Raw genomic sequence first — 15,293 nt, 5'->3', positions numbered from 1 at the left:
AGGTTTAAACTTTAATAATTTTCTCTCTAAAAAAAAGATAGATGCCGAACACAAAGAGCACAAAACCAGAGTTCCAACAGAGAAAAATACGTAGGTGAGGGCAACAGGGATACTTTACAGCTAGTCAGTTCGTGTTGTATTTGTATGTGAGCGTGTGTAGTAGTAGTTGTTGTCGTTTAAACATAATCAACCCCCACAACAGAAACGGCATGAACCATAAATTATGAATAAAAGTATAATAAAAAAAGAGAGATGATGAAAACAGAAAATATAAAGAATGCACAGATCACGACACAGAACAAAAGCGGCAAACAAGAAGATTGAATAAGGGGGAGTTATAATTTATAAAAGAAGGGAGTTGGAAAAAGAAACAAGCACAAGATTTGAAGAAGAGCCGGCAGAGAGACAAGGAGAATGATTGATGTAAAAAGAAAAAAAGAGGAGGAGGAAGAAGAAATAAAAAGTCCAAGACTTTGGCTGTGGTAATTTGGTACATTTACTCAAAAACGCGTGTTTTTGTGTTGTTTTTGATTCAAGAGAGAAGAGGAGCTTAAAGCTTTCTGGTTCAAATAGGCTTATGGCTTTTACCATTTAACAATTAGGACCCACTTTCTTATCTCATTTTATTAGTGGTTTATCACTTGTTGAAATTATTACCACTTCAGAAATTTGAGAAACTAACTTCATTTTTCTTGAATTAACCATGTTAATAGCTTAATATACAATTCAATAGTTTTTCTTATTATAGGATAATTTTTATCAAATACTATACTTCAATCCAATATACAACTTTTTTACAACCTCTAACGTACAGTCACAATTATCAGTTCACAACATAATTTTCCATTACGTGACATTCACAATTATCGTCGCAGAGTCTTCTACTATGGTCATGTCACTAATTGCGAGTTTATCTCGAGATTGAAAAAAATTTATAAGATTGATTTGAGTCAATTTTTTTTTTGTAAGAGTTTTTTTTAATCATAAGGGTATTGATACTTTATGAAAAGTGGTTAAGATTGATTTTAGCAATTAGAGAAACTAAATAAACGTGTTTCTTAAAATTATTTTCTATTATAAACTAGAATACCTTTTTTTTTGAATCTTCTAATCCCTCTCACGCTATGATCACCTTTTAAATCTTGGGAGAGGGATTCGGAGCTGAGACCCGTCCTACCACTTGAGCTACTCATGGTGCTTTATAGTTTTCGAATTAAAATCCTCTATTTTGATTGATGTGATGAATATTTTATATATACTCAAGAGTGGATCTAGTCCAAAATTTCCATAAATCAATAATAACAAAATTCTAATAATTTTTTATTGCTTAAACCAAAGAGAAGAAGCACATCTCTAAGAGAGGAAGCATAATGGCACATTAATGTCAAAACTTTAATATTGACAGTCTCTCAATTATTATCTTTCTTCTTTAAGGAAACGAGTTATAAAATTCAGTCATGTAATATTGTGATCAATTCCAAAACCAGCCTGGGTCTATTAATACCTCCCCACAACTAGTCTAATATTCCCTTTTGAGTTATAATATAATAAAAATTTAAAACTTAAGCTGCCATCTACAAAATGCAAGTCTAATAAATTATATTCCAACCAACACATGAATTTTTAATACTTTTAATTAATATTTTCTTCATATACTATAATTAACTCTCTTAATTTTTAATATATTTTAGCCAAAGTTTTATTGGCATTAACCCAAGAGGTTGGTATGACAGTTAAAGAGGTTTGTTCTCTTATATTGTGACTTATCTATTCTTTTGGACTTGTAAAATGTTTAATGGACTCCAATGATTAATTAAGGTGTGTACAAGCTAGCCCGAACACCACAGTTTGCCCAAAAAAAAAAAGTTTTATTAGCATTGTACTCCTTTGTTAAACAAACACTTTATTTCAAACTAGACTATGGGCATCACCAAATTTCAAAAGGACAAAGCAAAACAGGGATTATTTTTTTTTTTTAAATTGTGAAGTGGGTGATCATAAAATAATTAATTTGTTGAACCAAATAATGTAGTGGTTGTGTTATGACTTAAGAGTAGTAGTAGTATTAATTGTTAGGCAGGTTGTTCTAAATAATATAAGAGTCTATAATGTATTCAATAATACAATAGTATGTTATGTTCAACAACAAAATTAAATTGAAATAAATAGTATTGAATTTAATATAATATAACAACTTATACCACATTAAAATATTAAATAACTCCAAGTAAAACCAAGTGTTTAGTACAATTAACACACAAAACTGCATTTTAGACTTGTTTTATGGCTAAGCATATGCCATTTTTCATATTTTAGACTTTATTTTTTACTAGGCATGTGATAATGTTTTTATTTTATTTGAAATTTTTCATTCTGATTTGAAATTTTTTTTAGTTAATATTAAAATCTTTTTTTATTTAATATTTAACTTGTTGAAGTAAAGCATAGCATATTGTGTTCATTATAAATGTTTATATAAAGACTCCAATAAAATATTATTATTTAATTTTTTTAATGAAAAACAAATGTTATTAGTTTTAAATTTCAATAGAAAAAAGTATTATCCTAATACAATATAGTACAATATAAAACTAATGTAACAAAATATTTTATCAAACATCATATAACATTTTTTGTAGTATTAATACAATAGGATAATATACTATATAGCATAATATAGATGATATATTACAATGTTCTTTTAACATATAACATTATAGAAAGGATCTAAATCATATAAATAGTAAGAGTAAATGAATTTTTCCCACCCAAAAAATGGTCTAATGACACTTTCTCACCCATAAAGTTTCAAAATATAACTTTATTACTCACAACATATAGTCGTTAGTAAATTTCGTTATGAAGAAGGGCAAGATAGTCAAAATTTATTATAAATAAGGACAAGATGGTCAATTAACATTATGCGCCACCCACCAAACTTCATACCCTTGATTCTAGCGACCGAGCACTATGCATGGGGCAAGCTGGGGGCTCACGTAGTGAACATTGGGTGGGGTTTAGTTGAACATGTAGTGAGCAACTTGGCAAGGTAACTGTGTGAAGGGGTTGGATATGGCAAAAATCACCCAAACCTTCCACAAAGCAAAAATAAAAAACAACACTTCAAAACCAAATCAAACTCCACAAAATCAACAAAACAATCCACTTTCAACCATCAAACACAAACTTCTCCAAACATCGACAACAAAGGCAGGGGTGGGGGTGTGAGATGACAAGGAGCGACCGGTGGGGGATGATGGGGCAAATGGAAGTGGTTGTGCGCAGTTGCAAGGTTGCGCGACTTCGAAGGAGAGAGGAGGTCTTTGAGACGACGGCTCGTTGGAGAGGTAAGCAAAATGGGTTTGGGGTGATGAAGAACTAGTGAGGGAGGTAGGCAGAAAAATGTGTGCAAGAAAAGAAAGGGGGTTGTGGTGTTGACATCATTGTTGTAACCAAGCTGGATGTTTGTGATGCTGCCTCCAATCACAATTTGGTTGGATGTGAAGCTATGTCCAACTGCGAGCTGAGTTGGTGGCATCACAGCCAGTCCAACTCATGGCTAAAGGTTGCAACATCGCCAGCCCAACTGGCGGTTCTAGGTTATGCTTGCGTCGCAGCCTCCAACGTAGAAGGAAGATATGATGGCGATGAAAAGATAACCAAAATAATAATAATAGGAAATGAAAGGAAAAATTACAAGGACCCAAAAAGAGAGAATAGTATTTTCGTTTTCATAATGAATATTACTGTATGTAATGGAAATTATTAATGGAACATAACGTTTGGATAGTAAAATTGTCTTTTGAAACTTTTTGGATGAAAAAGTGTCATTAAACCATTATTTGGATGAAAAAAAGTAGTTTACTCAAATAATAAAGATGAAAACAAATTTTTGTAGTGGCGAAGAATTCAAATAAACTTTATTAATTTCCAATTTCATGTGATGGTGAATGTTGGCTGTAGCTCTACCATCATAATCGATGTGGGACACAAAGTTATGAACAGGTTGTGGAGACAAGAACAAGCAATGGAACAAGAATCGATGGGTGCGAATCATTTGTGATTATTAGTTTGAATATGACCCAAATAATTAATGTTCTTTTAATTTGTTTATTCATATATATTTAATAAAGGTAATTAAAACATTTATAACTTTTTTTTTTCCTTTTTTAATAGTGTAAGGTGTATGGGAGGGAGAGGTTAGTTTGATTAGAATATTTTTTAAAAATATATTTGTAAAACCATTTTCTAAAAATAATAAAGGATTGATCTATTAGCTACACACCAATTTATATGTTTATATAATATATATATATTCTTTAAAAACTTTCCACAATTTTTTTTTTTTTTTTTAATTTCTTTGTATTTCCCATATCATTAAGCACCAATCTGTTGATTTTGTGTTAAAATAAAGAAGGTAATGTAAAATTACAAATTTAATTAGTGTCAAAGTCATATTAAAGGGGAAAATAATAAGTCAATGCAATATGCTGTTTAATAGATTAAATGGTTAATTTCTTTACTTTTAAAATCTCAATAAAAATCAATTTACTTACATTAGAGATTGATTCCAAAATTATTAAAGGGTTTAGTCAATTCTTATATTGCTAACATTATTAATCATTATATTAACTTAACATTGTCACATTGTTAGGTCATGTCAATATAATGTTATATTCATAATTAAAGAGCCTAACCACATTGATCACAAATATTAGATTAAAAACTAAATTGAATTATTAAATTGAATATTCAATTAAATGGTGTTATGTACTTAAATATATTAATGTCAAATCAAGAAACATAAGGTTGACCGGAAAGGATGAATCAAAATCATGAAATGCTTTCAAAAAAAGAAAAATACTTTTGATAATTGCGACATCTTATTTTTCTCTTGATAGATGGGCTGTAATAATTTACANTTATTTTTTATTTAATATTTAACTTGTTGAAGTAAAGCATAGCATATTGTGTTCATTATAAATGTCTATTTAAAGACTCCAATAAAATATTATTATTTAATTTTTTTAATGAAAAACAATATTATTAGTTTTAAATTTCAAGAGAAAAAAGTATTATCCTAATACAATATAGTACAATATAAAACTAATGTAATAAAATATTTTATCAAACATCATATAACATTTTTTGTAGTATTAATACAATAGGATAATATACTATATAGCATAATATAGATGATATATTACAATATTCTTTTAGCATATAACATTAAAGAAAGGATCTAAATCATATAAATAGTAAGAGTAAATGTTTTTTTCCCACCCAAAAAATGGTCTAATGGCACTTTCTCATCCAAAAAGTTTCAAAATATAATTTTATTACCCACAGCACAGATTCGTTAGTAAATTTCGTTATGAAGAAGGGCAAGATGATAAAAATTTTATTATAAATAAGAACAGGATGGTCAATTAACATTATGCGCCACCCACCAAACTTCATACCCTTGATTCAAGCGACTGAGCACTATGCATGGGGCAAGCTGGGGGCTCACGTAGTGGACATTGGGTGGGGTTTAGACGAACATGTAGTGAGCAACTTGGCAAGGTAACTGTGTGATGGGCTTGGATATGGCAAAAATCATCCGAACCTTCCACAAAGCAAAAATAAAAAACAACACTTCAAAACCAAATCAAACTCCACAAAGTTAACAAAACAATCCACTTTCAACCATCAAACACAAACTTCTCTAAACATCAACAACAAAGGCAGGGGTGGGGGTGTGAGATGACAAGGAGCGACCGGTGGGGGATGATGGGGCAAATGGAAGTGGTTGTGCGCAGTTGCGAGGTTGCGCGACTCCGAAGGAGAGAGGAGGTCTTTGAGGCGACGGCTCGTTGGAGAGGTAAGCAAAATGGGTTTGGGGTGATGAAGAACTAGCGAGGGAGGTAGGCAGAAAAATGTGTGCAGGAAAAGAGAGGGCGTTGTGGTGTTGACATCAATGTTGTGACCGAGCTGGGTGTTTGTGACGCTGCCTCCAATCGCAATTTGGTTGGATGTGAAGCTATGTCCAACTGCGAGCTGAGTTGGTGGCGTCACAGCCAGTCCAGCTCGTGGCTAAAGGTTGCAACATCGCCAGCCCAACTGGCGGTTCTAGGTTATGCCTGCGTCGCAGCCTCCAACGTAGAAGGAAGATATGATGGCGATTAAAAGATAACCAAAATAATAATAATAGGAAATGAAAGGAAAAATTACAAGGACCCAAAAAGAGAGAATAGTATTTTCGTTTTCATAATGAATATTACTGTATGTAATGGAAATTATTAATGGAACATAACGTTTGGATAGTAAAATTGTCTTTTGAAACTTTTTGGATGAAAAAGTGTCATTAAACCATTATTTGGATGAAAAAAAGTAGTTTACTCAAATAATAAAGATGAAAACAAATTTTTGTAGTGGCGAAGAATTCAAATAAACTTTATTAATTTCCAATTTCATGTGATGGTGAATGTTGGCTGTAGCTCTACCATCATAATCGATGTGGGACACAAAGTTATGAACAGGTTGTGGAGACAAGAACAAGCAATGGAACAAGAATCGATGGGTGCGAATCATTTGTGATTATTAGTTTGAATATGACCCAAATAATTAATGTTCTTTTAATTTGTTTATTCATATATATTTAATAAAGGTAATTAAAACATTTATAACTTTTTTTTTTCCTTTTTTAATAGTGTAAGGTGTATGGGAGGGAGAGGTTAGTTTGATTAGAATATTTTTTAAAAATATATTTGTAAAACCATTTTCTAAAAATAATAAAGGATTGATCTATTAGCTACACACCAATTTATATGTTTATATAATATATATATATTCTTTAAAAACTTTCCACAATTTTTTTTTTTTTTTTTAATTTCTTTGTATTTCCCATATCATTAAGCACCAATCTGTTGATTTTGTGTTAAAATAAAGAAGGTAATGTAAAATTACAAATTTAATTAGTGTCAAAGTCATATTAAGGGGGAAAATAATAAGTCAATGCAATATGCTGTTTAATAGATTAAATGGTTAATTTCTTTACTTTTAAAATCTCAATAAAAATCAATTTACTTACATTAGAGATTGATTCCAAAATTATTAAAGGGTTTAGTCAATTCTTATATTGCTAACATTATTAATCATTACATGAACTTAACATTGTCACATTATTAGGTCATGTCAATATAATGTTATATTCATAATTAAAGAGCCTAACCACATTGATTACAAATATTAGATTAAAAACTAAATTTAATTATTAAATTGAATATTCAATTAAATGGTGTTATGTACTTAAATATATTAATGTCAAATCAAGAAACATAAGGTTGACCGGAAAGGATGAATCAAAATCATGAAAGGCTTTCAAAAAAAGAAAAATACTTTTGATAATTGCGACATCTTATTTTTCTCTTGATAGATGGGCTGTAATAATTTACAGACCACTCAATTTCTCCTAATTATAACTTGTCAAATTTGACCCAGATCAACCCCAAACAAGATTCTCTTCATCCAATAATGATAATAAAACAGTAATTGACACTCAAGAACCTCATAATCAAAATCACTTCCCAAATGGGTTACCCTTAAAAAAAAAAAAAATTAATATCAAATTATTAGACTTAGAATGTTTCAATATGAGATAGTTAAAAATGAAACGTATCTGTTTCGTTCAAAAAGTATTAAAAACCTTTTGAATAATTATGTAAAAGCGTAATTGATGTTTTTAAGGGGTTTTGATTATTTTTAGGATTCTTTTTATGTACTTTTGAAAGAAAAATTTTCATTTAAAACCATTTTATGAGCCCAATATGAGCCCAACATTAAAGCTGGTCCAAAAACTTGTTTTCGTAATTGGGTAATTATTTTGTTTCTTCATAAAAGCAACGAAATTGATAAACCAAATGGGTTATGTTTTGAGTTATAAAAGCAACACATTGGTAATTGACTTTTGAGGTTTTGGTGTGACAAAATGGAACGAACAAAAGAGGCCCACTGACGCAATGGAAATCCCCAGTAGCTGGAGATTTTTGAAAAGATACCAAACGAGGATGGAGATGAGGAAGACTACTACTGCTTTGTTAACCTTTTCTTTTCTGGACTGCTGACTGTAAGTGTAAAGCATAACCAAAAGTCCACTACAATCACCAACTCCCTCCCAACAATTCTTCAACCGAAACCTCATTGCTTATTCTATTGATTATATCAACAAAGATTTTGAAACGTTTTGTCAATTATGCGGATTAACATGTTGGACAGTCACAGCCACAGATGAAAATACATTCCTTTAAACTGCTGTTTGTCCAAGTTGGGCAGGGCACCACTTAGCAATCTGAACAGTATCTTATAACGTTGAATAGTGGCTGGATAGCTCTTCAACATAATATTGAGTATTTCTTTTCTATTTTTTTTTTTTTTAATTTTGAAGCTATGAGGACAAAAACCTTCTATCTGTCTTCCACAATTTATGAAATACAAACCATTTAAGACAAAAGTTTCATCTTTCATTCCTTTTCAACCATCCAGCCATAGCACATGTGTTTGTGCGGAATCTACTTTACAATTGTCCTCCCTCCTGGCTACGGCAAGCCACGCCATCTATCAATAAACCTTCCAAGTGAGAATACCATACACACCCGACATATACATATAGATATTTAACTAAATGTTGGGATGTCATCCCTTTTCCTATTTGGCGAATTTCCATCCATCCTCCTTCCTTATTCCTGTTACTGAAAATCTGAAATCCTTGATTGGAGACTCACCCAAACACTTTCTTTAGTCCTTCAGTCCTTGTATTGTACAGTAATGGAAGATAAAGGCTGCGTTTATTACTCTATTCTAACCACTGTTTTAAAACCTGGACCAGAGGATAACCCATTTTACTGTCCGAGTCACAGGTCAACTGGTCCAACTGATTAGTCCGGCCGGTTGGACCGATGACATCATCATATTCTTTAATATAATATGTTTAAATAATTATTGTTATGTTTACCATTGGACCCAATTACTTCCATTGAACCCAATCACTTTCATTGATGATTGAACCCAAACACCAATTTAATTAAATCTGAAACCCAAGTCCTAGATCCTTCAATATCCATCAATTCATGGAGTCCATAAACATATAAAATGCAAATACAATATATAAATAAAAGAACTTTTTTTATTATAACAATTCCGCCAACAAAGGGAGTCAACTTTAGAATTAACAATAATACTATACTTACAAAGAAATCTTACAAAGATTTCCATACAAAGTGAGGTGGCAAAATATGAATGGAAGACTGAAACAAAAAGTCAAACTCATTAAATTCACTCTTCCATTCATTTTTTGCCACATCACTTTGTATGGAGATCTTTGTAAAATTTCTTTGTAAGTGTAGTATTACTCTAGAATTAATGAACAAGCCAAACATCTGTCTCTCACCCATTCTTTCCAGTTCCACCCAACAAAAATTTCACCCACAAGCAGAATTAATGACAACCACACCAGAGTGCAGACCAACGCCCAAAAATTTCACCTAACAAGCAAGCTTTCCATTATTTAATTAACCGACTCTTATTTCCCTTCTCAAAACAAATACAACTAACAAAACTTCCAAGCATTTTTGAGATAACAAAACTCAACTCAACCGAAACATGCAAAATCCAGAAAAAGGAAGTTGTCGTCGATTTTACTAAGCATTTTTTACGGTGGAAATACCTTTACAAAGCTTAAGCGAGGGAGAAATGCATCGTTGTCGTCGATTTCGAGCAAAGGAGGCATCGTCGTTGTTGATTTCCAACGAGGGAGAGAGGCGTTGCCGTCATCAAGCGAAGGAGGTCCTGTCATCGTCGATTTCCAACGAGGGAGGGAGACGTCATCGTCGTCGAGCAAGGGAGGCCTTTGGTATTTTGCACAGAAAAACTTAAAAAGTATAGAGTTAGGGTTTTTTTTTCATTTGAAAAAGTGAATCGGTTTAGCTGGCGGGTCGATTGGACCGAGTAGTGGAACTGTTCATCCGATTCAATGGCGGGTTAACACGGTTTTTTTTATTATAACCAGGTTTTATATTGGCTCAGACAAGACATAAGATCGGGTCTGGTCGAACCAGTTGAACCGACCGGTCCGGTCTGGGTTTTAAAACAGAGATTATAACCATATCTTATTTTACTCTCCTATCCTAAAAAATGAAAAATATGTTTGTTTTAATATTCTTTAAAATTCAATCATATTCTATTCAACTCAAAACATTAACAATTAATTTTCTCAATAAGTTTTAAAATTAACAAAAACACTCCCATCCACCCAAACCATTATCACCTACCAACAACCGTCGGCACTACCAACTGCTACCACCGCCAACCGTCGACGCTGTAACGACACACGATTAATTGGATCTAACCAGTCGTGCGCCAATCTAGCTTGAGACGGCCAGATCTATGACAAAAAATTTAGCCGTTTTCTTCCGTCATTGAAGGTCAAACAACGTCTAGATCTTTGGCCGTAGATTTGGTCATTTCCTACCAGATCGACACACGATCGACCATATCCAACCGATCTTGCACCATTCCGATAACTTCTAACCACTGTCCAATGATTATAGCCAACTACCAACATTTATTGGGTGGGTACCATTGTTTTAAAACCCGGACCGAAGGGCAACCCGTTTTGCTGTCCGGGTCAATCGGTTGGACCGATGACGTCAACAACTATTTTATTTTTAAAAAATTACATATTAATCCCTTAAATTTTAATATATTACAAAAATTCTCCTAAAAAGATCAATTAGTCCCTAAAATTTTTATTTATTTTAAAAAATGCCAATAAATTACCAATTAACCCTTTTTATTTTAAAATATTACAAAAACCCCCCTAAGACCTGATCTGGACTAGAGAAGCTACCAAGTCCCGATCCAACCGATCGATCCGATTTTTAAAACAGAGGTGGGTATTGGATAGAGGTGTTTTTGTTCATTTATAAACTTTATTTATAAACTTTTATTGTAACGAATGTTTAACTAAATTGACAAATATAGGAGATTAAAAAATAATTTAAATATTTTCAAAAAATGTACCAAACACATTCACAAAATCCTATCATATTTAATTAAATCCTATTCAGAAGAAAATACAATTATAAAAAACTAAACAAACCGAGCCAACAGGATTCAGTATAAAAAGAGGGGTTATAATATAGGCCAATGCAGGACGAATAAGGGCTTAATCTGCCGTAATCAAATCAACTTACTCTTGTAGGGAACCTAGTTCAAAGTTTAATGGAAGTTGTAATTATTCAAAACGCTTCAAAAACCAATTTCTATTATCAGATAAAAGCTATTTAAATTGCAGCCCCACTTAAAAGTCCTTATACTTCTGGTAGATGGATAACGCTAGAATGAAATATAAGAAGTAAGAACCCGAGGCACGCCATTTACAAAAGCACGAAAAACAAGTTGATTTTATTTATTTTCAGAAAAGAAAAACTACTTAATACATCCTTCATTGGAAATCAAACCCAAACCATCATATATTTGTGCGATACAGAAACCTTAAAGAATAAATAATCATGTTTATCTTTCCCCCTTATGAAATAAATAATAATTTAAAGGAATTATGAACCTGAGAGGGTCAAACAAATTAATACAACACACCCCAGGAGAGACAAAGATAGGGGAAAGAACAGGCAAACCCCCAGAGAAAAAACAAAAACACCTTTCCTTGTATAATTGCCCCTAAAACATGTGGTAACCCATGTTACAGTAAAACATTATTTAATTCCCTATTTGAGTCTAATCGTCTTCTCATCTCAACATGCAGCTTCCTGAGCTACAATGAGCTATTGACTACCGACACTCAAGAGAGACAAAAAAAATGTAGCGTATATTTGAATCAACCATTCAGATATATTTAAGACTTGCTCAAAAAAGAATTTAAACATTTGCCACAAGCACACCTAAGAGAAAATCCCCCTTACATTATGCATCTCAACTCTCCTATCCACTTAGCTGGATGCAACTGGTTTTGATACGGCCTGCCTAATGGCCTCCGCATATGTCCTGTGCTGATAGGTAAGGGTTGATTCCAGCAAGTCCCAAAGTGATGTCTTCGGGTTCCAACCTGCAGATAACAAAATACATATCATCAAGATCTTACCTTTCAAAACCAGGAAATATAAAGATCTTAAAAACACTCTAGGAAAAAAGACAATACCAAGTTGTCTATTTATTATTGTCATGTCTGGAATCCTCTTGTCACTATCATCATATCCCTCACCATAAAATTCTTTGGAGCTAACATCAATGGTTGGCTCCTCCAGAACAGGTTCTGCACTCACCTTTGAGTAGACCTGTAAAACACAAAAAGAGTTAACTACTGGTTCCTAGTAATGTTTAACACACAACAGTTGGAAAACATAAATGTCATGTAAAGTAAAAACATTCACCTCAGTCATCATTTCAGCAAGCTGTCGAACTGTAACTTCATTGTGGGGATTGCCCACATTGAAAATCTGACCGTTAGCCCTCGCAGGATTTTCCTACAATATGAGACCAAACTACTTAGCTACTCATCTTAAATGCCATACATGAAAGATAAACAAATGAGGAGACACTAAAAACATACAATCATCAACAGAACAGCTTCAATTGCATCCTTTATATAAACAAAAGTTCTCTGAGATTGGCCACCATCCACAAGCTTGAGTGGTTGACGACGTAAGAGATTCTGAGACAAGAGACAAAAACAAGAGTATGATTACGATCCTCCAAAGCATAGCAAAAACAAAAACATTGGTTTGCTGAAATCTTGAACTTACATTACTAAAGCACGCCAGAACCCTGGGAACACCCTCACTTGGACCATCAATGCCAGGTATGAAATCCATCCTGGGTCCAATCCAGTTAAAAGGTCTCACAATGGTGAATTCAAGACCATTCTCAGCACCCTCAGCTGTAGTCATTAGGAAAATGAGTTAAAAAATATGTTTACAAAGTAAAGAACAGTTGGAACAAATGGTAGGATTCTCACCATATATAAGCCTCTCAATCAATTGCTTTGCACATGCATACGACCACCGCTGCTTCTCAATGGAACCAAAAATGCAGGGCGAGGTATCTTCTTTAAGAACATAGTAAGCAGGATCCTATCATCAAACATAGCATCTAAATGAGTACATATTTGAAACTTAAATCTGGGACCAGAATAGTAAGTTAACTTATCAGAAAATAACTAAGTGCTTAATCATAAAAGTAATTAAACCTATTTGATATAAAACAAAGAAATACCAGTTCCACCAAATAAACAATCTGAACGCAGCGTACGCTCTTGTTTACAATAATTTAGACATGCTATGGGAAAGAAGAATACAGACCATAAATCAAAGATCTATGGCACATCCAACAAAATTGTAAAGAAATTTGATTTGTAAATAGAAGATTTCAAGTGGCAACTTCAAATCGCACTAAATAAAAGATGCATTGTACTGAATCCAGCAAGAAATGCTTCACATCATAAACAAACGTATTGCCGTACCAACAACCCATTGACTTCGCTTCTATTTGTTCTTATTATATTCCTGAAATTATTTGGTAAACTCAATATGTACAAGCCTGATGTATAGAAGGAAACGGTACACTGTTATATATTCCATTCGAACTTTTAATCTGAAAACAGAAAAATCGCCTAAGCAAGCTTAATGCCAGAAAAGAGAAGGAAACTGATTGCTAATTCACATAATCAGACACATGTATAACCATCTGCACATATCTAGTAAAATATTATAGACAAATGTTAAAACTATTTAATCACTCATAAAAGACAAGAAGGTCGGTTGGTACTTTCTTTAGGCCAGTTGGTATTTTCTTTAATAAATAGCCGGAAACCCAAATCAGAACTGGGGACTACGGATGGGAATATAAAATCTTGTCATTCAATAAATTTGGGTGATTTATAAAGTATCTGGTAGTAGACCACTTCAACTGCCCAACGGGAAGGACAAAAATTCCCCCCCGGTGCTATGGTTCGTTGTTCATAATTTATAGAAAATCACACAATCCAAGAAGCAAAACCTATATTACAAGTCAAAGATTCTAACGGTAACCATAAGAAACAAGTCTCTCAAACCTAAATGTAATATGACTTGTTCATTTCTGCTAAATCAGCAGATCTTCAATTCGAAGGCAAGTGTTACCTGACGAAGTGGGCTGTCTTTAGGCAGAAAGCTTCCAATAGTTTTTCCATACACTTCACAAGTTGAGAAGTGAATCAGACGCTTGTTGTTCTCCGAACAGTATTTGACCTTCACATTAACAAAATCAACAACAACCGAACAAAGAACAAACTCAACTCACCCACCGAAAATGACTACGTTTTAACTAGGAACAAAAAAGAACATGCATGAAATACGTACCACAGGAAGTGCGTCGATAAAGTTACTGTAGATCGTGTCAAGAGGACGCGTGTTGTAATCAGCCGGCGTACAGATCGCCGCTAGATTAATCGTCTGCACCACCAAAAAACCCCGCATTATTTACAAAAATGCCACTACATTACGATCAAATCCAAGAAACACCAAGAAACAAAGATGACGGAAATTACCAGATCTGCCATCTTGATAAGGCCTTCGAGGCGCGAATCGTGCTTAATGTTGAGTCGGTGGAACTGGATCCGGTCGGTCCAAGTAGTCGACTCCGGCTCAAGCAAGTGCTTGATCTTGTCATTATAAACATCGAGCGCCAGAATCTTGTGAGGCGTCTCGAAGAGAATCTTCTCGCAGAGGTGAGAGCCGATGAAACCTCCGGCACCGATCATGCATATCGTCATCGGCTTTATCGGCCTCCCGTCCAGATCCAATTTCACGGCTGCGGTCGCCATTTCCGTTTACGACGAGTTAACTGGCGTAAAACTAAACTCTCTGCTTCGACTGAGTCGGTGTGCAAGCGACTAACGTGCGCCGATTGCGTAGAATATTGAGAGAGGAGGAGATATAGTATAGAGCGTTTTTCGGATAGTGGGGAGGAGAAGGCAGTGGTATATATATATAGTATGTGTGAAAAAAAAAAATTAAAAATTAAAAGTTAAATGATATTAAATTACGAGATGTAACCCTTAATAGCCTACATTCAATGAGTTGGAGATTATCGTACTCTCAATTGTAGACTGTAGCATATACTCGCTGCATACATATGCCACGTGTAAAACACGCTGTATGATCTGAATAAGATTTTTTTTCGTTTTTAAAATTTAAATTCGCTTCAGACACAGACAGGATTTATATAGATTGGATCTGGTGGGTAGCGGAGGAAGGACGAGG

General features: G+C 33.5%; 1 protein-coding gene across 1 annotated transcript; it reads right to left on the bottom strand.

The window, feature by feature from the left end:
* Positions 1-11,547: 11,547 nt before the first annotated feature.
* Positions 11,548-14,932, bottom strand: LOC116110765 (UDP-D-apiose/UDP-D-xylose synthase 2-like). The gene is made up of 9 exons (XM_031396986.1): positions 14,579-14,932; positions 14,391-14,483; positions 14,172-14,279; positions 13,010-13,124; positions 12,798-12,931; positions 12,605-12,706; positions 12,426-12,518; positions 12,194-12,329; positions 11,548-12,100 (listed from the first exon to the last, which is right to left on the bottom strand). Exons 1-9 carry the CDS (start codon positions 14,852-14,854, stop codon positions 11,985-11,987), a joined length of 1,173 nt encoding a protein of 390 aa, XP_031252846.1. The 5' UTR covers positions 14,855-14,932; the 3' UTR covers positions 11,548-11,984.
* Positions 14,933-15,293: the final 361 nt, after the last annotated feature.

The sequence above is a fragment of the Pistacia vera genome, unplaced genomic scaffold (genome assembly GCF_008641045.1).
Source record: "Pistacia vera cultivar Batoury unplaced genomic scaffold, PisVer_v2 Contig613, whole genome shotgun sequence".
Classification (NCBI taxonomy): domain Eukaryota; kingdom Viridiplantae; phylum Streptophyta; class Magnoliopsida; order Sapindales; family Anacardiaceae; genus Pistacia; species Pistacia vera.
This window is presented reverse-complemented; position numbering and strand designations above follow the sequence as displayed.